The sequence below is a fragment of the Psammomys obesus genome, unplaced genomic scaffold (assembly GCF_907164565.1).
Source record: "Psammomys obesus unplaced genomic scaffold, mPsaObe1.curated_primary_1811, whole genome shotgun sequence".
Classification (NCBI taxonomy): Eukaryota; Metazoa; Chordata; class Mammalia; order Rodentia; family Muridae; genus Psammomys; species Psammomys obesus.
In genome coordinates this window covers 4,946,377-4,970,035 of record NW_026596073.1, presented here as the reverse complement: position 1 = coordinate 4,970,035, position 23,659 = coordinate 4,946,377, and the positions used below count along the sequence as shown (strand labels likewise).

The following is a 23,659-nucleotide window of genomic DNA, read 5'->3' as shown; positions in this document are numbered from 1 at the left end:
TATAAGAGATGCTTCTCAGTAAAGCAGCAAACCCCTGTAGATGTGGAACTCCATGGAAATTATCTGCAAGGAGATGCTTTTACTACCGACCTTTTCGTAGTCTCAGTGCATCAGTAACAGGACAGCCAGGTGGCTTGGAGGCAGCTGTGCAGCGGGTAAGGCTCCTGTGTAGAGTGTAGAGCCAGTTTAATCCGGCTTGTGAGCTGTGAATGAACAGCTCTCCTCTCTCAGGGACAGAGTTCTTACTGGTTAGTTGGATTCCTTAAGGAAGGAGGGACTAATTTCTTAGCTCTGAACCTAAATTCTTTGGAGTTTTTTTTTATCCATGTTTTTGTTGTCTGTAGTTTATTTTAAATACTAGGCATAAAGAAGCATCCTACTTAAGCTATGAATATTTTTATTTTATATTTTATTTATAACTGTGCCAAGTATTATTTTGCTACTTACTGTGTTACTCTGTGGAAAGAAAAACTTGTAAAGTGTTTAATAAATTAGTCCTCCTTACATAATTTAAACCTGTCAAATTTTGTAAAATATTAATCAAAATAAATATTGACTCTTAAATTGTGGTGTCTGCTAAATTCACTTCGAAGAAATCAAAAGTGTAATATGAAAAGATTCTATATTTCTATCTTGATCAAATTGAAGTCAAGTGAGGAGTTCTTAGGAATTTGCAAAAGTAAAACTGGTGGTATTCTAAAGTTTCTAGCTCCCTGAGTATGTGTGCAATTCTTTTTCAATAAAAAGATAGCTTTTTTTTTTATTACATGGAATTAATAAGGACCTCGGGAAATATGTAAATCCGAAGTTTTAATGTATATGTGTATGTCTAAAGCATTTTAGTAAAATGATATCTACTGAACTTTGATCCTGGTTACTTCAAATGCCAGGCATGGCAAAGGAAGCACCTTTACAAACTTGGAAGGCAGAATTGTGCTGAGATGCTTTTAGTACCGACCATTTTGTGGTCCCAGCGCATCAGTAACGCCTGTCATCCATGTGGTTTCCTGTGGTCTCAGAGGCTGGGGCTATTCATCAGGGGTAGTTTGAAGCTGGACTAACATTCGATTCATAAATAACTTTATGGTGTGAAATAGAAGGGCGCCAGCACTATCTGTAGCTCAAGTGACAATGTTTTGTGCTCTCCTCTTCACTATTCACATGTCTCTGTCCTTAACAGTCCTTGCCAGATTGGTAGGCCTTTTCTGTGAGATAGCTATCTGATTCTAGTTTGTAGAGACATCTGAAAAAGTGGTACATTGCAGCCCATCAGCTTACACTTTGTTAAATACATTTGTGGTTTTTAAAATAGGAAACCTGTAGTGCTGGTAACTCAAGGAACCAAATCTGATCCTCAGAAAGCTTTTACCTCTGACTGGACATGCTCTGCTGAGTAGTCTCACTCAGCTTAGTCTCTGTCACCACACGTGGCTAGAGCTGATGAACTTCTGCCTTGTTGCTAGCTGGCTATGAACCTGCCTGCCTCTGCTTTCCAGGTAGCAGGGATTATAAATATGCACCCCCACACCTATCTTGATCAAGTTAAATAGATGACAATAGTTTAGCATCATTTATAAACAATTATAGCATCAAAAGGCTCATTGTGGCTTGGAGCAGTAGATTTAGTTTTAGCAAATTTGCAGCTGCTAGGATCTGTAGATTTATAACTACCAAATTTAGAAATTTCTCAGTCATTCTTCAGATATCTTTGTTTCTTCCCTCAAGTTTCAGGTAGGCAGTGCCCACTACTTACATGGAGTGGCGGGGTAGCAAGTCCTGCTTATAGCACTTACTTCCACTGTTGTCTACATGCTCTTTCTGTTGGGACAGTTTTTGTTTCCTGCAGTCTAGTCTGCTGTTGCTGTTAATCAGTATTCCATCTTGTACTCTGTAGTTTTTCAACTTTGATACCTGATTTGGAAGTCTATTCTTTTCTCTACTTTTTGAAGATGTTCTATAATCTCCCGTTTGTCTTTGCCTGTGGGCATTTGATAGTTTCCGCCCTCATAGACTGTGTGCTTCTAGTGGGTCACACCCCCCTTCATGCCTAGTAGTAATTTTTTTTTTTATTAACTGCTGGTATTTTGTATTAAATATTTTGAGCTTCACTCTGGAATTAAGAAACTTGGAGAAGTTTTATCTTTTTTCTTGATTAAAAAAAAAATGTTAGGTAAGGCTAGAGCATTGCTCAGTTTATTATGCCCAACCAAGGACCATGCATAGAGAGGACCTAGGCCCCCTGCACAGATGTAACTGGTAGGGAGCTCAGTCTCCATGTGGGTTCCCTAGTAAGGGGAGAAGGGGCTGTCTCTGACATGGACTCTGTTGCCTGCTCCTTGATCACTTTCTCCTGGCGGGATACAGTTGCCAGGCCACAGAGGACAAGGATGCAGGCAGTCCTGATGGGACTTGACAGGCTGGGGTTAGTTGGTAGGGGAGGAAGGCTCCCCCTTTCTGAGAACTAGAGGAAGGGTATGGGGGAAGGGGGAGGAGATGGGGATGTAAAGTGAATAAAAAACTTAAAAAAGAAAAAAAAAAGCTTTTTGTGTAAAGTATATTAGCCAAAATGCCAATGATGCTTTATAGCTCTGTGTGTGAGGAGTGGGGACTTTGTCCTAAGAGCAGTGGAGGCCAGAGGCCAGATGTCAGAGGTTTTACTTGATCAGCTTATGTTTGAGATAGGGTCTGAGAGGAGCTGAATTGGTGATGGTTGTAGCCTGGCAATCATGAGTTGAGGCATGTTGACAGCTAAAAAAGATCTGCCCGTGTGTGCATGGGAGTGGGACCATGGAAACCTGCTGGTGGCCATACCTCCAGAGAATGATAGCCTCATTCCTACCCCAAGCAGCTACTACCTGGCAATAGCTCCCCTTCAAGACAAAAAAAAAAAAAAAAAATGACGATTGGAGGGTGGTGTGTTTCAGGCATATGCTCATATTTTGTTGTATATCTGTATGAAATTCTCAAAAATAAAAATGATTGTAACCCCCCACAGTGCAAATGCTATCCTAGTGCACAAAGGAGTTGATTTGTCTTTGTTTTTTTTTTTTTAAATCAGGATAGTGCTTTTCACTGGAGGAAGGATTTTCCACTACCTAAAATCACAGCAGCTCCTCTGAAAGGTTAATTAAGAGCCGGTAACCAAGTCAAGCCAAAGTTTTATTTCGAATGTACAGGAAACGCTCTTAAATGCTAGTGAGTAAGCGGGAGTGCAGTGCTGTCCTGTCCAGCCCAGGACGCAACACTGGCAGAGTTTCACAGTTGTGAGTGCTGTAAGGCCATCTGCGTTTCGGCAACAGACTCTGTGTGACGCTTAGTTCTGGGTTTACGCCATTACTGAGCATGAACAAGGGCCCCTGCTCCTTGGCCATAGCCAAATCCCTTGGGTCCAAAGTTCTTTGCATAGCACCCTACAAAGGAAAGGGAGGGTTAGTCAGAGTTCATTAACTTTGCTACCACTGCTTAAGACAGATGTTGTGCAGTTAAAAACAAACTGTAGACTCTGGCAGAGGTCAGTTTAAGATACAGTGTGTGCTCTGTTAGAAGCATCCCTAATCTGAAGAAAGTCCAGGAGTTCCCACTGCAGTGTAGTCACAACCCTGCTGAGTTACAAGCACGAAATCCAGCTAAGGCACACGTCCGTGACCTTCGTGTGCTCATATGCTTTGCTTAAGCAGGAAGTCAGGAGGCTATCCTGAAGCTCAGCCTCATGAATGCACTATATAAGCACTTTGCTGTTTGGCCAGATTCCCAGCCCTGTGGGAGTTACACATAGGAATGGAAGAGTGTCTGCAGTAACACTGTACTATGTCTCCTTTTCTGTTTCGAGGGGACGTTTATGTCTGGTGCCTCGCTAAGCAGTAGGCTTTTCAACACTAACGGATAACAGGAACAAACTGATTTACCTTTACAATAGATTTCACCTTCTTTCTCAGTCAGAGTTGTAGACTCAAGACTCTTGCCACACTTGGCACACCGGAAACAGTTTTTGTGCCAGGGCTGGAAGAGACAGGTGTGTTAGGGCGTTTAAGAGGCCTGTTTCCTTTGGTATGATTTAGATGCAGCAAGTGGCTAGGGAAAAATCAACCCACGAGCAACCTCCTCATGCTGTGGGTTGGCTTAGCTGGAAAGCTGGACCTCCCTGTCCATACCCTACCCACCCGTAAAGGGCTGTTAGCCTGAGGGCAGGCTCTGGCTTTGCCACAAACCCAGTCTGCTCCTTTGAAGCTGCTGCCTTCCTGGCTGAAAATTTAGCAGCCCAGAGGAATCCAGCATTAATTTTTCCAAGTCCAGGTATCTAATGATCCTCTGATGTCCTGACCCTGGTACACTGCAGAACCTCTACAGAGCAGGTTGTTTGCAGTTTCGTCCTTTTCAATAGACTGCCTGGGGCTGTAACAGTTACCCGTTAGAGTCAGCAGTTTACCTTTCCAGCTCCGATTATCTTCTCAGCAGCATAGACGGAGTCCCCACACCTGGAACACTTCTCAGCACCTCCATATTTCTGGGCAAATTTAGAAGTGTTTGGATTTGTTGTAGGCCTGTGAGGTTGAGCACTGGAGGAAAGGGGGTAAATGAGGCAGTATTTCCTCAGATGTCCTTGTAAGCTAACCGGGGGCTGCAGGGCTTCACTAGCCCAGGGCATCGTCAGGGGTCCACAGGCTGCCACCGCAGGCAGAATAAAGAAAGAGCCCAGGTGTGCAAGGCTGAACTAACCTCACCTGTGTCTGCATTCATCGGTACTAGAAAAAGTCAAGCCAGACGGAAACTTAAGTATCTCCTCTCCCTCTGAGTGTAAAGGGAATTTACTTAATCCCTAGCACTTCCCATGACTGAGCAGTTATTTCTCCCCCTTAGTCCTGTCAATGCACTTGATCGAAGCTAGCTTTGTAGTTGACAGGAGATGCAGAGTCAATGTTAAACAATCCTGGCATTAAAAATACCTGCAAACACATTGGCTGTGTTAACTTGTTCACGACTAGGGAAGGCAAGCAAGTCTCACAGATTAGTTGCTCCATATATGTTTAGCAGGTGAAGTATGAGTCAGCTGCTTTCTTCATGGGAAATACTTCTGGAAATCTGCCTGTGATTCTGCTGTTTTACTTTACGTTTTCATGTGATAAGATGTCATATTTACAGGTAATGAGGGTGAATCACTTAACAGGTTTGTTTTCCCCCCATTCATAAGCAGGCACACCAGAGTATGCAAAACATCCTCCTGGCTAGGAGGGCATTTCCAAACCGGAGGTCGGCAGGTGCTGGTGCTGGCTGCGTGACAGCGCTGTACTGTGCAATACGCCGCTGAAGTACACACATTAGCAAAGTCAAACAAACTCTTAAAATGCTGGGTTTTGTTTTACACTTATTTTTCATTGATGGCAGTTTATTCACTTTGTATAAAATGCTGTTTTTTTTATTAATTTTCCAACACTTTACCTGCTCCTTCTCTCTTCACTCTGTTTTAGTCACTTAGTTTTCTACATGAGCTGATGAGTGTGTGTATCTGTACTTGAGTCGTGTGTGTATGTGTGTGTGTGTGTGTGTGTGTGTGTGTGTGTGTGTGGCCAATTCAAAGTACGAATTTATTGTATGTTTCTTCAGTTGTACCTAACATGTATGTTCAAAACATTTTCACTACTTGATAATGATTATTTTTTTTAAAATGATCTTTAAAAACTTGCTAAAAATGACTTCCAGCACTTGAAGATTAGAGTCCCAAGGAAAAAAAATTCCAAATATGTCAGTCATTAAGAACTTTACAAAGCTCCCCTCCCCTCTGGCATTTTAACAACTTCATAGGGTATGGGTATTTCCCATTACAGACAGAAAGTGCGGGCTCAGGTGTTAAGCATCTTCCTGATGGGTTAAGTTGTAAGCCTGAACTGAAAACACTGGTCCGCCTTAAAGACCATGTTCTTCACCTCAGGGCTACCTCTCAAGGAGCCCCTTGTGAAGCACTTCCACCTGCTTGTTGAAAGACACGCCAGGGGTGTTGGGTCATTAAGACAGGCTTCTGGGAGAAGGAAGTCTTTAGACCAGATCCTAAAGGGAGAGTAGAACATGGCCCCGACAAGAAGAACAGGCACACAGCCGCTCACAGGGCGTGCACACAGAGCTTGCTCATTGCTGGAAAAGGTGGAAAAACAGCAGAAAAACATCCTTCATCACAGTGGTTTGCCAAGTATGGCTACAAACACTGACTTTTGGGGTCATGGATGAATTTAGTTTTCATTGATGGGAAGGTTTGAAGGTAACCTGTATTTTGAAAATTTTGAAATTAAACCTCTGGAATCGGGACTGCACTTAACAGGTGAGCATGAAAAGTGCATGCTTTTTAACATTTTAACACTCCACAAAGGCTGTATCGGCAGTTCCCGGACCATAGAGGAAGACCCTATTCCAGAAACAGGGCGAGAGGAAAGAGGGAGGAGATGAGAAGAGGACGTTCCAGATGGAATTACTGAGCAGGAAAGTGAAGCACTGAGTTATGTGAGCAGACTTAACACTCTGGCCCTTTGGTATCAGTGCCGAAGACTAACGCTCTGCATTTCCCTTAAATAATCAGAAACAGGAAACTTAATTTTTAAGTTAAAGGACAGTAATTTCCTGAGGAAACAGTGACTAATGACTTTCCATGGACTGCTTAATTCTTAATTGTGTAAAAGCAGCATCTCATGATTCAAACACTTTGTAATATTTGATCTCCAAATTGCTATGGAATGTGAACTTAAGTCACTTTCCTTGAGACGTAAAATGCAGTAAATCCAGGGCTAGAAGTCCCTGCAGCAATTACTAAGACTCTAAATACAAAACTGACAATACTTTGGCTACAGTGCTGTCACTTCCTCGGCTTCTCTTTGTCTCCCCGGGGGACCTTCCTCCTCTTTCTCACCTCTCTCCTTCTACAATAAATCTTATACCATAAAAAAAAAAGTCGTGTTTACATAGTGTTCGGTAGAGGTGACATCACATCTCGCTGAGCTTAAGCTGCATATGTAGAAATTGCCAGGCTCCTGGCATCTGGGCAGCAGCAGTTGTTCTACCCACGTTTAAGACAGTAACAGCATTCTCTCACCTCTCTGGCTTGATGCCCAGCCTCTCACCACGGTCCATGTTGAGCGTGCCAGCGCCCTGGCCGTAACCATAGCCTTTTGGTCCATACTTCTTTCCGTAGCAGGATTTGCAGTAGATCTCTTCATCATGAATTGCTACTGTTGTGCTGTCTAAATTTTTCCTGCAAACCACTAAGCCCCGGGGAAAAGTTAGATTTTTAAGCATCACTTAACAATGTATATTTTTCTTAAGGCAGTGCTGTCTCCAAGTGACAAAGGCTGTCTCTGTCCCACAGTTTATCCTGTGGTTTCCCAAAAGCTCTGAGCGAGCATCTGCACAGCCCTACCTCACCTAGAGATTGAGTAGCTGCCCTTGGGGTATGTGTGCTAGCTGCTTCGAAAGAACGTTCCTACAGTTTCAACACCAGGGATTCTAACTTTCCCTAGGATTTGCCTATTGGTAGGAGGGAAGGGAGTTTTAGAAGTGCCTATAGAAAGAGTGAATAATGCCTTACTCACAAACTCTTTCAGCTTTTAACACTCATTCTTTCTGACTTGCCACACCAGAAATTGCTGCATCACAACCTGATAAAGAACAAAAGAGTAGTGCTTGCCTTGCCATTGGCCTCTGCTGGTACCCCCACCACCACCACCAAGAGTGCCCTCTGGATAAAAAGATATAAATCCAAAATTCTAGTTTTTATTCCTTGTCTAGAATGAAAAAAGAAAATCATTCTTCCATCTCCCCAGCAGCTTTCCCAGCAGTGATAAGTGGGTCTGAAACTCATCAAGTGGTTTGAAGCCAGCATTTGCTTTTCCTGTCTCAAAGGAGAATACATTCTTTCTTGATGGATTCCTTACCACAAGACATTTCTACGTACCCCACTTCATAAAACTGCCAAATGTCATCATGCTTTATCCAGACATTATTTCACTTTCTAAAACTGCAAATCAGCTTGAGGGAAAAAACCAAAATAAAACATTGTGAGGGAACTCACTGGTGGCAGGCACAGTTGGACAGCTGAAAGTCAAAGCTTAGTGCAGTAGAGGGAGGAATTTCACCCCCTAAAAAGAAGAAGGGAGGTGGACAAAAGAATAGCTGGCCAGCTGGTTTAAAATAAACAATGCCAGGCTTCTGATATCTTAGACTAAGGTGCTCCTTAGAAGAATAAATGGCAGCTACTGTGGACCTCAACTTTAGGCTCAATGCTAAAATTCAGTTGCTTAAGACATTAACCTCCTGACCTTAACGCAAAATAGTCTCAGTACAGCATAAGTACACACAAAATCTGTTCTCAAAAATGTGTATGCTAGGGCTGGAGATGCCGCTCACTGATAGAGCACCTGCCTAGCAAGTACAAAATCCTAGGTTCAACGCTCTCCACTGGAAAACCAAAGCAATCCCGTGTGTTAGCACGACAGTCTGTGCGCTGTCATCCCTCTTCAGCCCTGGCCTCCGCAGCAAATTCTCGAAGATCTGTGACCCTGAATTACCTTGTTAGGGCTTCAGCCAGCAGAGACAAATATTAGGAAAGAGGAACGCTGACAGCAAAGAGCCTGGCAGTTAGTAAATAAACACTGATTTGGTCATGGTGCAACCCTCGGGGCTTAACCCAGAAGAAACTGGGAACAATTTCTAAAGTATTTGCATCTCAGAGTTCCAACATGTTGCTTAGTTACATGCCTGTTGAAATAGATTCCCTTAAAAAAAAAAAAAAAATCACAAAGAGAAAAAAGCCACTACTTCAGAAAAGAAACAGTTCAACCAAATCTAAGGAACAGCGGTCATGATGAAGTCATAAAAAATGCATGTGTAATAATTTTCCTTTTCATAACTACAGCTTTCTGTTACTTTTCACTGTCACTCATGCTGTGCATGAGTGCAGACAGCTCGTAGCTCTCGTATGGAAACAGGAGAGGCCGCATTTGAAAGGTTTTTTTTCTCCTAAATTTTAATTCTTAATGTAAGCAATTTCCTGAGAGCAGTGGCTCTCAGCTTGTGGAGACGGGGTCTCAATGTCTTTTCGATGCCACATGCCTGACTTAGAACTTGAGATCAAACTCAGAGATCTGGGTTTAAAGGTATACGACAGGACACGCTGGCCCAACAAATTTATGTTTAAAATATAGCTGCATACAGTACTTTTCACTGTATAATGCTATGTCTTGTGAATGGGTTGTCTCTTGTTTCTCTCACAGGGTGTTTTTTCTTCAAAACACACAGATAATGTTGCTTTACGTTGCACTTACTGTCTACACCTCTTCACAACACACCTAGTAAACAATAACTCTCAGTGTGCCTGTGTGGGCCCTAGGTATCCCGTTCTCTTCTCCCAAATGAAGAATAACAATTACCGTGAGTAACTAACGCTCAGTATCATAGAGCAGTGGTCCTATGTCAGAAAGGAACCCAGCCGGAAAGAAAGAGAAAACTGGCCACGATCCCCTTACTTATCAAAACTAAGCCAAACACACAGGGTGTGCCAGAAACCTTCAGTAGGTACCAGACTGCCCTCACACCGAAGCAGGGACACGGAGGTGACAAAAGCAAAGGCCAAATGGCCGGAAGGGAGGGCCAGGTGTCTTCCTTCCCTCTACGCTCGGTACTCAAAGTGTCTGAAGACGACAGAGGCATAGAAACCACCTGTCCCTCTAAAATACTACTCTTCGCCAGTGTTAGTTTTCTTCGGGTTATTAAACCGGAGCTTTTACACAGCGTTCTGTCAAGGTGGAGGCAGATACTCACTGCACAGAAAGCAGCAGCGGTGGAAGCTCCGCCCATCACACTGCACCTCCTCCGCGTGGTACACCGTCCTCCCGCAGGCCCCGCACTTATTTCCACCGCCCCAGACAGGCATTCTGCAGAACAAAGGAGGCGTTAGGACGCGCTGCGCTCAGGACACCGTGCGGATCATGCTTCCTCATGAACCACCCAAACCGCATCTTTCAAAGGCCTGCGTTCTTCCAAAATAGCCCCATCTCTTTTCCCAAATTATAGCTCTCATTAGAAAACTGGCTCAGGCAGCGTCTTTTTTTTTTTTTTTTTTTTTCTCTAGAAGACAAAGGACTTGCATTCAGTGGAAGAGACAGGTCACCAAAGTACAATGGGGAATACGCCACCAGAATCCACAGGAATGAATATGGGAGTGGAGGGGCAGACACTGGCCCCTCTCACACCCAGTTCTTAACGAACCTTTTAAAAACTCAGCTGGAAACCTTACATTTAAGTAGAGTCATTTGCTTCATGTTTAATTCACTGTAAAGACATTAAATTCTTAACATTTGATGTGCATAAGCCATGGACATACTTGTATATGCCTGCTAGTGTTCGATCTGGTTATGGCTCAGATAGCTGTCTGTGCCTAGCACACTGCATGGGATCCCCGCGGTCACCACAACAAACACGTCCAGACCGCTGCCAAGAAAGCTGCTGTGCTGCTGTGCACTTCCTAACCCCAGAGGCCCCTGTCCAGCCAACAGTTGGCAGGTTTGTCAGGTTTTTTCAGGTCTGTGAAAGTATGTGGGGACAACCTCCAGACATGGTTTGATGTGATGGGAAACACGAGGTTAAATCCCAGACTATGAAGCAGGAGCAACATTCTAAACTGGCCTCCTGGGACAGCTTTAACCTGGCCAATGTTTGAATGCCAGCATTCTCAACTGCTGGAGCCAGGACACCAAGCCAGCCTGCTGAGAAGGGAACTGACTGGTTTCTGTGGTCCCCTCACTGGTCTCTAACAACACAGTGAAATAGTCCCTTCTCCCAACACCGTTTTGGGGGCTTCCCTTCTGTGAGGGTACTTGCAACCTCTGCCTGCTAAGTTTCTGGATGTGCCCCCTTGCCTTTATCAAATGGCTGGTTCTAAAGGCTGACATTCGATATAAACCCAGAACAGCGTTGATAAGCATGGAAGTGTTAATGAGTTGTTAATCTTCAACATTAAAAGAGGGCAGATTCCCATACAACCATTAAGGTGGGTCCAGAACTCTACTAAGTTAATATTTAATATAGGCCTTCTATATTAAATATTTATACAATCAATCACTGCAGTGGGCACCTTGTCCCTAGACTCTCCTCCAGAGTAGTGTGGAGGGAACATTTCTCCTAGCACATACAGGTTTGAAACGACCACTTCAAGGTAAACTTCAGGCAAGCATTTGGAAACTTGAGTTCGTGTGCCATTAGTATTCACAAAAACTCATGCTGAAATTTAATTCCTCCATATGGCAGATTAAGGGGGTTGGGGCCTAGTGGTAGTACTTGGGTCCTGGGGATTCCATGGTTACACAGAGGGGGTGTATTCTCGCAATGGAGGGCTGTTAGAAAGCCCATCCTCTCTGTATCTGTATGAACACGCCTGTCTACCCTTCCACTTTTCCACACATGGGACAGCCTGTAGCTCCGTGGTAACCAATCCTAGACCTCACGGCCACCAGAACCATTAGCCAGAACCAACTCCTTTATAATGTAATCCAGGGTGTGTTATAGCAAAAGAAAATAGACTAAGACAAGGATGACCACGAGTGTGCAGAGTCAGTGTGCCCAAGTCTTGTTTCAGAAAAACCAGATAACACGCCACCAAAGGGGACAGGAGATGGGGGCAAGGCAGAAAGGAGTGTGGGCTCACGGACAGAAAGCAACAGCAAAAAAGGAGGAGTCCCATACCCCGAGGCAGGAGGAAGGAAGGGGCTTCCATACTGAGCTAGACAAACATGGGCTCTGGGCAACCAGAATATATCTGGACTTTCTCAAAAGCCCTGGCATGTGCAGTGTCTGCTAAGAAAGAATCCAGGCATCCTAGTGTCTTTGTTTATGCTATAGGAGTTTGGGATGCCACCAGGTCACCTGCCGAGCAAAACAGGTCGTGTCGGTCAGATTCCTGCAGAGAGCTGCAGCACACGCGGCTTGAAAGCACTGGTTTCCCGGGTACTGACTCTGCTGGCCTTAGCCTGTTTTGTGCTGCTCTAACAGATTCGGGCTGCACGATCTATTAAGAACAGAAATGGATTTCTCGGAGTTCTCAAGGCAGGAAATTTCAAACTGCAGGTAGGCTTGGTGTCTGGTCGGAGAGCCTGGCCTCTGCTTCCAAGATTGCCTTCAACGGGGAGACACCATCCTCACATGGCAAAAGAGCAAGAAAGGACACCTACTCCTGCAAGCCTCTTACGAGGGGCATTACTCCATTTCGTCCTCAGTTTGCTGCACCCTGCCTCCCAACAATTTAGCACTGGGGTTTGGGTTTCAAACAGGCATTTTGGACCAAAGCAACCTCTCACACCATGGCAACTGTGAGCCAGGTATGAACACGAAACCTTCTCCTGCCAGTCGAGTTCAGCAAAAGGTGAACCCAGAGCTGTGCTTTAGAACAGGGTGAATAAAGAGTAGATACTGTAAACAAAAGACCCGAGAGCCCATGGTGCCACGCACAGAGGAAGAGAAACGTGCTGAGTCTTTGAGCCCCTGATTTGGCTGAACTGAACTCCTCGCTTAGATGAGACACTGAATTTGATTTTCAAACCATGTGAGACCAGAGCCTGTTCCTTGAAATAAACAGTACCAACATCCCTCCGCACAGAGTCCAGACTGATAGCACTAGTTAGCACTAAGTCTCGGGTATCGATTTGCAAAAAAGAAACCGCTTCTGCCAGACAGAAATAAAAGCATTCCAAGGGCCTGCAAGTGTTACAAGCTTGCCACCCACTCTGACTTTCCCTTTTGATGTTGCGTCTGCCTTTCATTCCCCTCCGTGAAAACAGGTGCTTCATTGTTTAAACTCCAAGTGAAACTTAAGCCCGACCATAAACCCTAGACACAGAATACTAGCTCCAACAGCCCGTGTTGGCTTGAGTTTGAAATATGATTAGAGATTGACAGTGACTGCCCTTGCCTCCAAGGTCACCCACTCGTGCGCATTCTGCTCAAGGATGCAAGAGGCATCTGCTGGAGGGTCCCTCATCAGTCCTGAAGAGGCCAGAGGTCAAATCCAGACTTACATGTAGCCATTTGGCTATTGAGGCACTCCTATTATCAAGGTGTGTCCCCTCATATTAAACCTGAGCAGTTTACTGTCAGCCTGGTAGCCAGCTTTCTTTGATCCTGGTATCCGTCTTTGGAGCAATCTCAATGAGGAAACACAACTCCGTCAAGACCAAGGTTAGATCAAGTTGTCCTTGAATAACATTCAGACATATTTTAAGAGAAGAGACCAGACTGGCCACGTATGCCGTTCTTTCCAGTGAAAAGCAGTCGCAGTTCGTTTGTCTAAGGAGTTAATATGTCCCCTTTCTATGCGGTAGCAGTTACTATCAGTCCTCTCTTACTCTCCCGTGCATGGCACTGCAGCCAACGGTGGGTACCTGGCATTTAATTTACCTGGGCCTTCTATAACGCTCTGCTTGCAATGTACTTAGCTTTTCTGCTTCGACCACACCTTGGACTTCTCCCACTTGCTACCAGTTCATGTAGCTTGTATCTAGACATTAACGTCCCATCCATCTTAAGGGCTTTCTGAAGAACCCTTTCTTTGTTGTAGGCAAAAGCATGCACAGGGAGCCCCGGTGGGGCTCGTGGTCTGTTTTGGAACAGCCGACGGGTAGTTGCAGTCAGTTCCCATCTATATGTTTTGTATGTGTACTCATCCCGCACGCAGAGCCAAAGAGAAGAGAACTCTTGGCTGCTTGGTCCCTCATGAGCCTCATTCCCGGACACTGAAATGTCTGACGACGCCCCACTTCCAGTACTGCCGGCCTAAGAAAAGAAGTTCATCTTCACACATTGAGTCTGAATCCCTATGGCCGGGACCCGAATTTGGCAGGAGAACATATGATAACCTTCCATTTCTGTCACTCTTGGCAATGCTGTGCATATTTTTAAGAAATGCAAGGCTTCGTTTTTTGTTTTTTGTTTTTTTCCTCCAAGCCTTTGGCCGTGCTCCTCTGCAACAGCTGCCATTAATCACAGCAGAATGGCTCTGCCCTGAGCAATCTGGGCCACATGCCTTTCCCCAATCCTATGCGCTCATTTACAGAATGTTCAGAGCACAAATAAAATCCCACTTTCCACACATCTTACAGTGTAGGCCAAACACTGGCTTTCTCTGCTTTTAGTCTTGTTCTTGGGTTTTCAATGTAACTTTCAGAACTAGAACTTACCCATTGCACTGGACTGAAATGCCTTGTTTACATGCCAAAACATAAAGCATGCTAATACATATGTGAACCCTTCCCTTCCTGCTTCTCCTCAGTCTAAAACACCAACCCAAATCCAAGAGACTTATCCTTCTGAGACATGACTAGAGGCTAAATCTGACTCACCTGGTATGTTTCTCTTCTTCAGGTGACCAATGAGACCTGCAAAGTGACCATGAGGGTCAAGTCATTCTCTAATGTGTGTGTGACTTTATTTTTAAGATCTATTTTTACTTTATATATTTGGCCATTTTGCCTGCACATCTGTCTATGTATCTTTCACATGGATGCAGTGCCTGTAGAGGCCAAAAGGGGGCAACTGATTTCTGGAACGGTATTACATTGATTTTGAGCCATCGTGTGGGTCCTGGGACCCAAATTCCAGTCCTCTGTAAGAGTATCAAGTGCTTTTTTAACCAGTGAGCTCTCTCTCCAGCCCCATGGACCAAGCCATCCTTCTACTGCTGGTTCTGTAGAACCTCAAAAGAACAAACCTGTTGTCTTTAGGTGTATAAGTCCCTGTTTAGGAGCTGAAGTCACCTGACCTAATAGTACTAACGGTTCGGAGTGGCTCTGTGAATAAATCCAGACTTTCAAGGCTCCCAGCTTCAACACTTCCACATAAAAGGCTTCGCTGTTATCCTAGAAACTTGGCTATTGTCTACTCTCTCAAAAGGGGAAGTTTTTATAAACCAGCCTCATCTTGAGCCACATTCGGGGGAGTAAAGTGGCTTGTTAAGGGATGGAATTAGTGGCACTGTTCCTAATACAATGGTTCTTGGCAAAGCTTCTATTTGAAAGCTGTCATTAACCAGAAATTAGGCCGCACCTCACGACAGTCTGAAGGTTTCTATCTTCTGCTGCTCCAGCTACCTACGAAGTTTAATTCTCTCAGCTAGTAAACCCAACAGCGCCAAGAATGGATCCTCGAGGTCTTGGTAACCTGCTGCCCCAGCTCCGTCTGCCTCCTTCTAAGAAAGCCAAATCTTCACCCTGGCCCTCCAACACTAAAGCCAAGGAACCATGCAGCGAGAGCCTGAGCCAAGTAGCCAACATAGTCTGCCATTCCCCTCTTGAGAGACGGGGACTGTGGTTCCTTCTCTACAGAGCTCTGAGAATCTGGGGAGACAATGCTGCATGGAAGGCACTCAGACGGCAGTGTTCTCGTCATTTCACATTATTCAGCTTCTGTGTGTGCTACCGGGAACTAAAGGGTAGCGCGTCCTCCCCCATGGTTACAGCTCCCTGCCTAATTCTGACTTTTTAAAAATGCCGGGACACTAAGCTGTCTCACTGAGTTGCTTCAGTCAACCAGGAGCTATGATCCGCCTGACACAGCCTCTCAAGTAGCTGGGATTACAGGCCTGTGCCACCAGGTCCAGAGGGATGTGTAAATTTCATGATGAATACTCATTTATAATTCTCTCTTTATCCTTCTAGCCACTGCCTATGAAGGCAACTGACCTCCCTCCCTCCATGATCCAGGGACTAAGTTCTAAATTTGCTTCTGTAGGTAGGTTCCACCGGGGGAGGGGTGGACTGGAAGCACTGCATAGTTGCAGCTTGCCAAGTATTCAATAGAAGCATAACTCAACAACCACAGGTGCGCCTCCCTGAGCACCTGAGCCACAGGCCTGGGATGGAGGCTCTGGGCTCCAGCCACAGCACCAAACCAAACAACGCTGCTCTAGAAGCCATACACCTTACATTGGTTTGGGAACTGAGGATTGAAAGGCAGGGGCCAAGGGCATGGCTCTAAATAGTTTGCTGCATAAGCACGGGGAAGGCCCTGAGTCCAGATGTCCAGCACCCACATAAAAAGGCATACACTGTAATCCCAGAGCTAGGGGAGGAAGGAGGTAGGAGGATCTCAGGGACTCTGTAGCCAACCACCTAAGCAAACAAACAAACAAAAGGTGAGCTCCAGGCCTAGTGAGACCTTGTCTCAAAAAAAAAAAAAAAAATAGACAGCAATAAAGACACTGTTGACTATGGGCAAATCCTACCCCCAACACACGTGTACACACACACACAGACACACACACACACACACACACACACACACACACACACACACACACGCTATAAAGGAGAATGTCTGTTTCTTAGGGACTTGTTCTTTCTTTGATGGTAAAGACATGTAAACAGGCTGGAGAGATGGCTCAGTGGTTAAAAGCACTTGCTGCTCTCCCAGAGGCCCTGAGTTCAGTTCCGAGCACCCACACAGCAGCTCACAACCTTCTGTAACTCCACCTCCATCGGATCCGACGCCTTCTCCGGAATCCCTCAGGGAACCAGGCACACCTGTGCTGCACATACATGCATCCAGGCAAAACACCCATACACATAAAATGATTTTTCAAAATATGTAAACAGGGCTGGTGAGAGCGTGCCATCTGTAAGGTGCCCAGCTGCACAAACTCACGGGGATGTGAGTTTGGTTCCCCAGTACAGACACAAAAGATGGCCATAGCAGCGTGTGTGTGTGTGTGTGTGTGTGTGTGTATGCAGTCTGAACACGTGTGGAAACAGGAGCCGGTAGATCTCCAGAACTTATTGGCTAGCCATCATGGCTGAATCAGCGAGCTCCAGGGTCAGGCTATTGTTTATCAACAAAACAAACAGCAATAAATAAACAAAATTAAAGTAGACAGTGATCAAGGAAGACACCCAACATTGACTTCTGGCCTTCACCTGCATGTGCACACACAACTATGTCAACGAATTTTAAGTCAGTTTCAAATTTACTGAGATGGTTTTATCTTGTGTATCCAACGATAGTGTGTTCCTTGAGGAAGACTAAGTGCATGAAAGATTGTGCATTAAAGATTACTACAGCAATGTCTGCCAAGACAACAGAAGTACACGCTACCTTAACACTTCTTATTGACAGTCCCGTGGTACAACACAATGAGTGCGGAAGTTAGATTTTGAAGAACTTAGGTCTGAAAGACAGTTACCACCTCAGTGACACTAGCAAAGTTCTTAACCTTTGAGCTTCCACCACCTGAATTGTAATTTGGAAACTGGGTTGGGGAGGGGAGTTAAGGAGATAGCACGTGTGAGCACCTGAGTACCAGGAAGAGGGCCAGGAACTCCACTAAGGCCACCTCTTCTTCAGGAACACCACCCGGCTTGGCTACGGCACCAAGTTCAACGGTGCATGCCCGCCAAGGTCACTGACCTCCAAAGCAGCATATCACACTCGAGTTTTGAAACTGTTCCTAAAACTCCCCTGTTTTTTTCCCCACGAGAACTTTAAAGGTTAAGATCATCCGAGTCATGGAGGATTCTCCATCGTCCCGTGTCACACGCAGAAAGAGATTCCTGCCTGCCCAGAACCCCATCCAGGCAGCGAAGCCGGTGCAGGCTCAAACTCTTGACAAAAATTCCTTCTCCTCTCCGCTGACCAAAGTCTAATTTTAACAAGGAAAGACACCTCCCATCAACTGAGTGAACTTGGCCTTTCCATCTTAAATCATGTGCATGCTGTTACGAAAAGGCCTTCAGCAGGAGTACGGCAAAATTCCAGACTTGGGTGTGGGCGGTGCCTGCCCAGTCACTTTCTGTAACTAAACACACTGTACTGTAAATTTAGTAATCTCTGGACCCAGCACATCCCATAGCAACCCCCAGTCTATGGCCATGACCAGATATTTCACTGTTCAAACAATCCTACATCTCCATGAGCCTTACAAGGAGTGAGACCTACACTCGGAGGCCAGGATCCCTGCTTACTTGGCGAATGGTAAAGGTTGACTATATTTTACCTGCTAGTTCTCCTGTTTCAAAAAAGGAAAATTATGATCATTTAGTTACATCATAAAGCGGTTCTGAGACTAAACAATATATGCAAAACACCCTGACACGTGGTCTCTGTTACATAACAAGTAGTGATAATTACACACGCTCCTGTAATATTTACAATATTCATTCATGCTAAGTGGTTTATTGCTTTAATGTTCACAAATGAAGTAGGCATTTCCATGATTTCCATTTTATGGATGGGAATCTGACAGATGTTAACGGTGAATTAACCGTGAAAACAAAATTATCAATTTGACTTAGAACACCAACAAAGCTCACCGCCAGCCACAGAGATGCAGATAGAGGTACTGTCATCTGTGATTATGCCAGAGTCTTTGCTATACTGGATTCGAGTCTCTTCCTTTTTCTCCCGTGAAGCCACGAGGAACCTTTTCCTACAGTTACCTGTCAGGTCCCTTCACCTTGCTGTATCATAATCTGTCTGATCTTTTATTAGTCAAAAGCAACCAGTATTGTTGGCACAAGGACTTCAAGTAAAAATTCAAGGACCCAGCTAGCTTTGCAAACGATTCACACACAATAACACACTATCATTTGTTCTTTCTCTACAACTTACAACAATAAAACGTAACAACCAGAAATTGTGCCTTGTTCCCCCTAGAATGAAGGATGAGAAACAGTCCTCTGGTCTTGATTTTTAATGTAAGAATTACAATTCCTTTAAATTTGGAGACTAATGAGCTCAGTCCCCCACACTGGATCTTATATATTTAAAAACATTTTGGACCAGACACCAATCTGTAAATCCAAGCTAGTTGGGAGACTATGACAGGATGATCTAGGTTCAAGGCCAGCCCTGGAAACTTTGTAAAACCTTGTCTAAAAAAAAAAAAAAAAAAAAAAAAAATTGGCGGGATTGTATCTCCGTCTAGACTACTTAGTACTCACAAGGTCCTGGATTCAATCCCAGCACTATGAGCAACACAAAACAAAAAAGCGTGTGTTTGGAGAAGAGGTCCAGATATGTCACAGGACGGTAGAAAGGCCTGCCACACAAAAACAGGAACCCTAGGAAGTGAGCACAGAGGATGCTTGGAGATACTCAGTTAACAGAATCCAAAAGGTAGCAAGCAAATGCCAATCAGGCAGTGACGGAGCCTGAGGAGACCTCTGAAGGTCTGCAGATGGAGGGAAGGGAGGGGAGACTGCTCAAGTGGAAGTCTGTGCTCCTGAAAGACTTACAGCAAGAACGATTTCACTTCAAGTTCCAGAAAAGTCCTGAATGTGGCCTGAAAACACAAGGAATCCCCCCCACCCCCCCCTACCCACACACCTTTGACACCCCCCTCCCCCTCCCCCACAGTCCCCAGCAAGGATGCTGTTACACCTATTTCATAAGAGGAAGTAACTGAAACGAGACAGTAAGGTAACTAGTGAAGAGCACCGTTGGGTACTGCCATGGGAGTCACACAGTCCAGGCTTCATTTCTGCCGTCCCCGCGCTATGCCTCTTCTCCCTTAGAGGGCTCCCTCTCTCCATTTCATTTGGTTCATCTAATTTGTAACAGAAAAAAATTAAAGACTTGAGCTCTCCCTAGCTATTTATTGACAGGGTTGTGCCTGGACCTAGTATCTCATTTTCTGCTCTCCCCCTACTTTATACCAACACTTATGCTATCTTTTGATAAAGATACAATTTGCCTCAAGTCCACGATTGTGCAATTTCACCAGGACAGGTCCTCTGGTCAGTACTGACCTGAGAGTGGTCTTTAGCATATTCCATATCAAGCAAATTTTTGAAAACAAAATTGGGAATTGCTGACAATTTATATTAAAAAAAAAAAAAAGAACCTTTGGATAAAATCTGTTAATGAATATCTACTGCTACCCCAAATGCACCTCATTCCTTCTTCCTTCTTCCTTCATCCAACTGTTCCTTTCTTCCTTTATCCAGTACTGAGGTGTGCACCAAACACATTAAAAGATAACTAAACAAACATCGCAAAGACTCATGGGATGTATACTTCTACGGAAACCTGTCTATAAAAAGAATACACGGAACAAAAAGCTGAGAAGCAGTGATGGAATTTTCAGTAACAACTACGAGAAAATGGGATCCCAAATATCATTTGTACGCAGTTTTGAGATTGTGTGATTCTTTCTTTTGAAATCACCATTTAACTTTTTTTCTTGAAGAATCTGGGTACAAGTAGGTTGCACCTTGTGGTTGTCCTTTTTGGGATTCTTGGTTTTTACGTACGTAGAGATTTCGCATATATTAGTAAAGTCAATACCTAAACTATTTTCGCTGTCCAAGTTAAAAAATTACTACATCCAGTATGAATTTTTTTTTTTTCTGTATTGAAATGCGCCTTTTAAAGAAAACATGGATGTGGTATGCAGCCCAAACAAAACATGATAACTTTTGAGTTATCGTGTAAACAAAAACATTTCAACGTCCTGGCTTCCAGGGGCAGAGGCTTCCAGAGCACTCCTCTCTCCCCAGCTCGAACCCAGATGGTGACTTTTAGGACCTGTTGCAGAACTTCAGAACCAAGCAATGCTGCATTCCTGTTTGTACCTGAAAGGTAGAAAGTGCCGGGGGAAGCTAGGATGGACTGTTCAACTTGAATTTCGCTCCGGTTTCACTAAGGTTTCTTCTACATTTAAGATTCTGTGCCTGGTGGGCAGAGACCACCGAACAAAGGCGATGATGGCCAGGAGCTACAGGGGAAGAACTGGGGCTCGGCGGGCTGTGGAGACGCTCACCACCCCAGGGCGCCTACCCAGTCCCCAAGAAGGTCGGCTGGGCTGGGCATGCACATGTACTTGGGGTACTGGAGCCCCGAAGCCTCTAACCTCCTCCTACTCGAAGGCGATGGAGAATCGGCCCCGGGAGAGAGTCTGCGGCTACAAAAAGAGGGGCTGGCGGCCACGAGAAACTCCCAGCTCTCCTTTTCCCCAAAGAACAGAATTGGAAATTAAAGGTCCCGGGGGTGGGGGGTGGGGGTGGATGATGGTTTAACTGCCCCAAGGACACGCGGTCCCGGGGGGTAGGAATGGCCTAGGGGCAAACAGCAGGTGTGCTAGAGGACCCCGCACCGGGGCAGAAGGGGGAGGACAGGTGGAGAGGACGGAGACCCGCGGGCCCGCGGGCTGCCTGGGACTCACCCGAGCGGGAAGCGGGAGCACGCGGCGGCGGGCGGAGCTGGCGAGGCACGAACCCGGGAGCGCGAAGGCGGCGGGGGCGCGCGCGGGCCCGCCTTTAAAGCCCGCGGTGGGCGTGGCCTGTGGGCACGCCCCCTGCCCGGCGGACGGCGCAGCCTGCGGGTTCCCTGGCCGCGAGACAAAAGACCGGAATCCCGCCTCTGCCGTAGGCTTCCCGCGCGCCGGCCTCTCTTCCCCCCAGCACCCAGCTGCCCCTCGCGGCGGGCCCGGTGCTGCCCGGGGCCCGGAGCCGCCGAGATCGGCTGTCCCGCCACCCCGGCGAAGCAGGGCTCCCCGGTGCGGGACAGTCTCCGGCCCGCGTGGAGCCCACAGCTTTCCCGTCTTGAAAGAGCGGCGTTCCCCATCTAGACTAAACAGATGACGTTATGAAAACACCTCATTCCCCAAGTGTTTTGCTTTCCCCACCACTCGTTGCTGAGGGGGAAGAAACCCACAACCCACGCAGAAACCCTGGCGCCAAAAGGCTTCGGGTTTCGGTTTGCCATTGTCAGAAAAGCCCAGGGAGGCCTCTGCGAGCGATGACAGCAGAAAGGACCCAAATTCTGGGCTCGCGGATGACATATTGTTTCAGACAGAAAGGGAAATGGTGTCATCGCTATCTGGTTTGTACTCTAGGCCACCTGGTGATCCACTCCCCTGTCGTTAGTAGTGGACTGGCCTATGAATTACTAGTTGAAGAGTGGTGACCCCCTAAAAGGCAGCAACCAAAAAACGAATCAATCTTTCCTTCCATCCAAGCCCAACATCAAGTTATTAACAGGCTAGTTGATTCTTCGGTGGGAATTAGGAGGAAATTGCGGGGTGCCTTTGCATGCTAAATACCAGAACCCTCGCTTTGCTACAATAAATAATAATAATAACTATGTCCCGCTTCCATTGCCGAAGGCCCTTTTGTAGGGGGGGGGGGGGCAGAATCGAGGGACGCCCCTCTGGGGTGTGTATCTGACAGTTTTATCCTGTGTACTAGCTGGACTCAATCCAGAACTGAATTCTAATTGCAGCCAGATTCTCTGTCTACCAAGTACTGTACGAAGGCCCTGCAAGCAGTGACTGACATCTCCCAAGATGGCGTTAGGACCTTCAAAGTGTAGGTGCCTGCTGTGAGCTTTTCTAAACACAGGCAATTCTTACGTTCATGATTCCAGTCGGTCAGCTTTACCTCCCAGGCTTACTGCACTTCTTACCTGAGTGGGTAGCTTGCCTTTTGTTTTCACTGAAAACTTGTTTTTCAGCAAATGATTGCCCTTTCTCTGCTACTTCCGAGATCCCTAGAGGCTCTTTGTGGAATGGGCCTCAGACCTGACCTGTTGCCTTTCTGTCAAAATGTTTCTATATTCTAAGGTCAAAACAAACCTATCAAGCAAAGCTATTTATGAAAGTTGAGGTGGGTTTGAATGAAAATGGTTCCCATAGGCTCATAGGAAGTAGCGCTATTTGGAGGTGTGGCCTCTTTAAATTGGGTGTGACCTTGTTAGAATAAGTGCATCCCTGGGGGTGGGCTTTGAGGTTTCAGGCGCTCAAGCCAGGCCCCCCGTGTGTCTCTTCCTACCCATCTAAATGTAGAACTCTCAGCTACCTCTCCAGCACCACGCCCGCCTGCATGCTGCCATGCTTCCCACTGAGGTGACACTGGACTAAAGTTCTGAACTGAAAGCCAGCTCCAATTAATTCTTTTCCTCTCTAAGAGTTGTGGCGTCTCTTCACAGCAATAGAAACCCTAAGATAAACATATTTCTGCTCTCTGTTCTCTGTCTATATTTCACAGTGAATCTGGGAATGGTGTACACTGATTTTTTTAAAGTGTATTTGTATTTATCAATATTTTAATATATTGTTTACTTTTTAAATTGTTTAAGCTTGAATTTCAGTTCTGAACATGAATAAGTTATTTTTAGCTTTTGAACTATAAATGATGGTAAGAAAAAGTGTGGCTTTTGAGTGGAACGTGTGGTTTCGATATTCAGCTCTGCCGTGTGCCAGCTTGGTTCTGAAATAGCCTCAAAGGCGGTGGTTCTCACCCTCTCTAATGCTGTGACCCTTTAATACAGTTCCTCTTGCAGTGACCCCCCAACCATAAATTTATTTCATTGCTACTTCATAACTGTAATTCTGCTACTGTTGTTAATCGTAATGTAAATATCTGATGTGCAGGATATCTGATATTCGATCCCTGTGAAAGAGTCATTCTACCCTCAAAGGGGACACAACTCACAGGTTGAGAGCTGCTGCTCTAGGGCCTGAATTAAAGTAAAGGCTTTGTGCCCAAGCTGCAGTGCTATTGGGACAAGGTGGAACTTACAAGACGTGGGGCCTACGGAAGGTCTAGGGTGGGTAGGAGTGTGCCCTCAAAGGGGATCCCAGATCCTGATCTCTTCCTCCCCATTTGTTTCCCAAGATGCTCTGAGAGCATGGCGTGCCCTTTCC

The 23,659-nt window shown here is 45.5% G+C and overlaps 1 protein-coding gene across 1 annotated transcript; it reads right to left on the bottom strand.

Annotated features, from left to right (window-relative positions):
* Window positions 1-3,141: 3,141 nt before the first annotated feature.
* Window positions 3,142-21,266, bottom strand: Csrp2 (cysteine and glycine rich protein 2). The gene is made up of 6 exons (XM_055626088.1): window positions 21,179-21,266; window positions 9,799-9,911; window positions 7,076-7,244; window positions 4,427-4,556; window positions 3,906-3,999; window positions 3,142-3,410 (listed from the first exon to the last, which is right to left on the bottom strand). The coding sequence occupies exons 2-6, from the start codon at window positions 9,908-9,910 to the stop codon at window positions 3,334-3,336; spliced, it is 582 nt and encodes a 193-aa protein (XP_055482063.1). The 5' UTR covers window position 9,911; window positions 21,179-21,266; the 3' UTR covers window positions 3,142-3,333.
* Between the last annotated feature and the right edge of the window lie 2,393 nt (window positions 21,267-23,659).

What these genes read in the sequence shown, in the direction of transcription:
- Csrp2 (XM_055626088.1), bottom strand. Translation starts at nt 9,910, where the DNA reads ATGCCTGTCTGGGGCGGTGGAAATAAGTGCGGGGCCTGCGGGAGGACG. An exon ending in CTGGGCATCAAGCCAGAGAG is followed by an intron (nt 4,557 to 7,075) that starts GTGAGAGAATGC and finishes CCTTTCCTCCAG; the next exon opens with TGCTCAACCTCACAGGCCTA. An exon ending in AGGTGAAATCTATTGTAAAG is followed by an intron (nt 3,411 to 3,905) that starts GTAAATCAGTTT and finishes TTTCCTTTGTAG; the next exon opens with GGTGCTATGCAAAGAACTTT.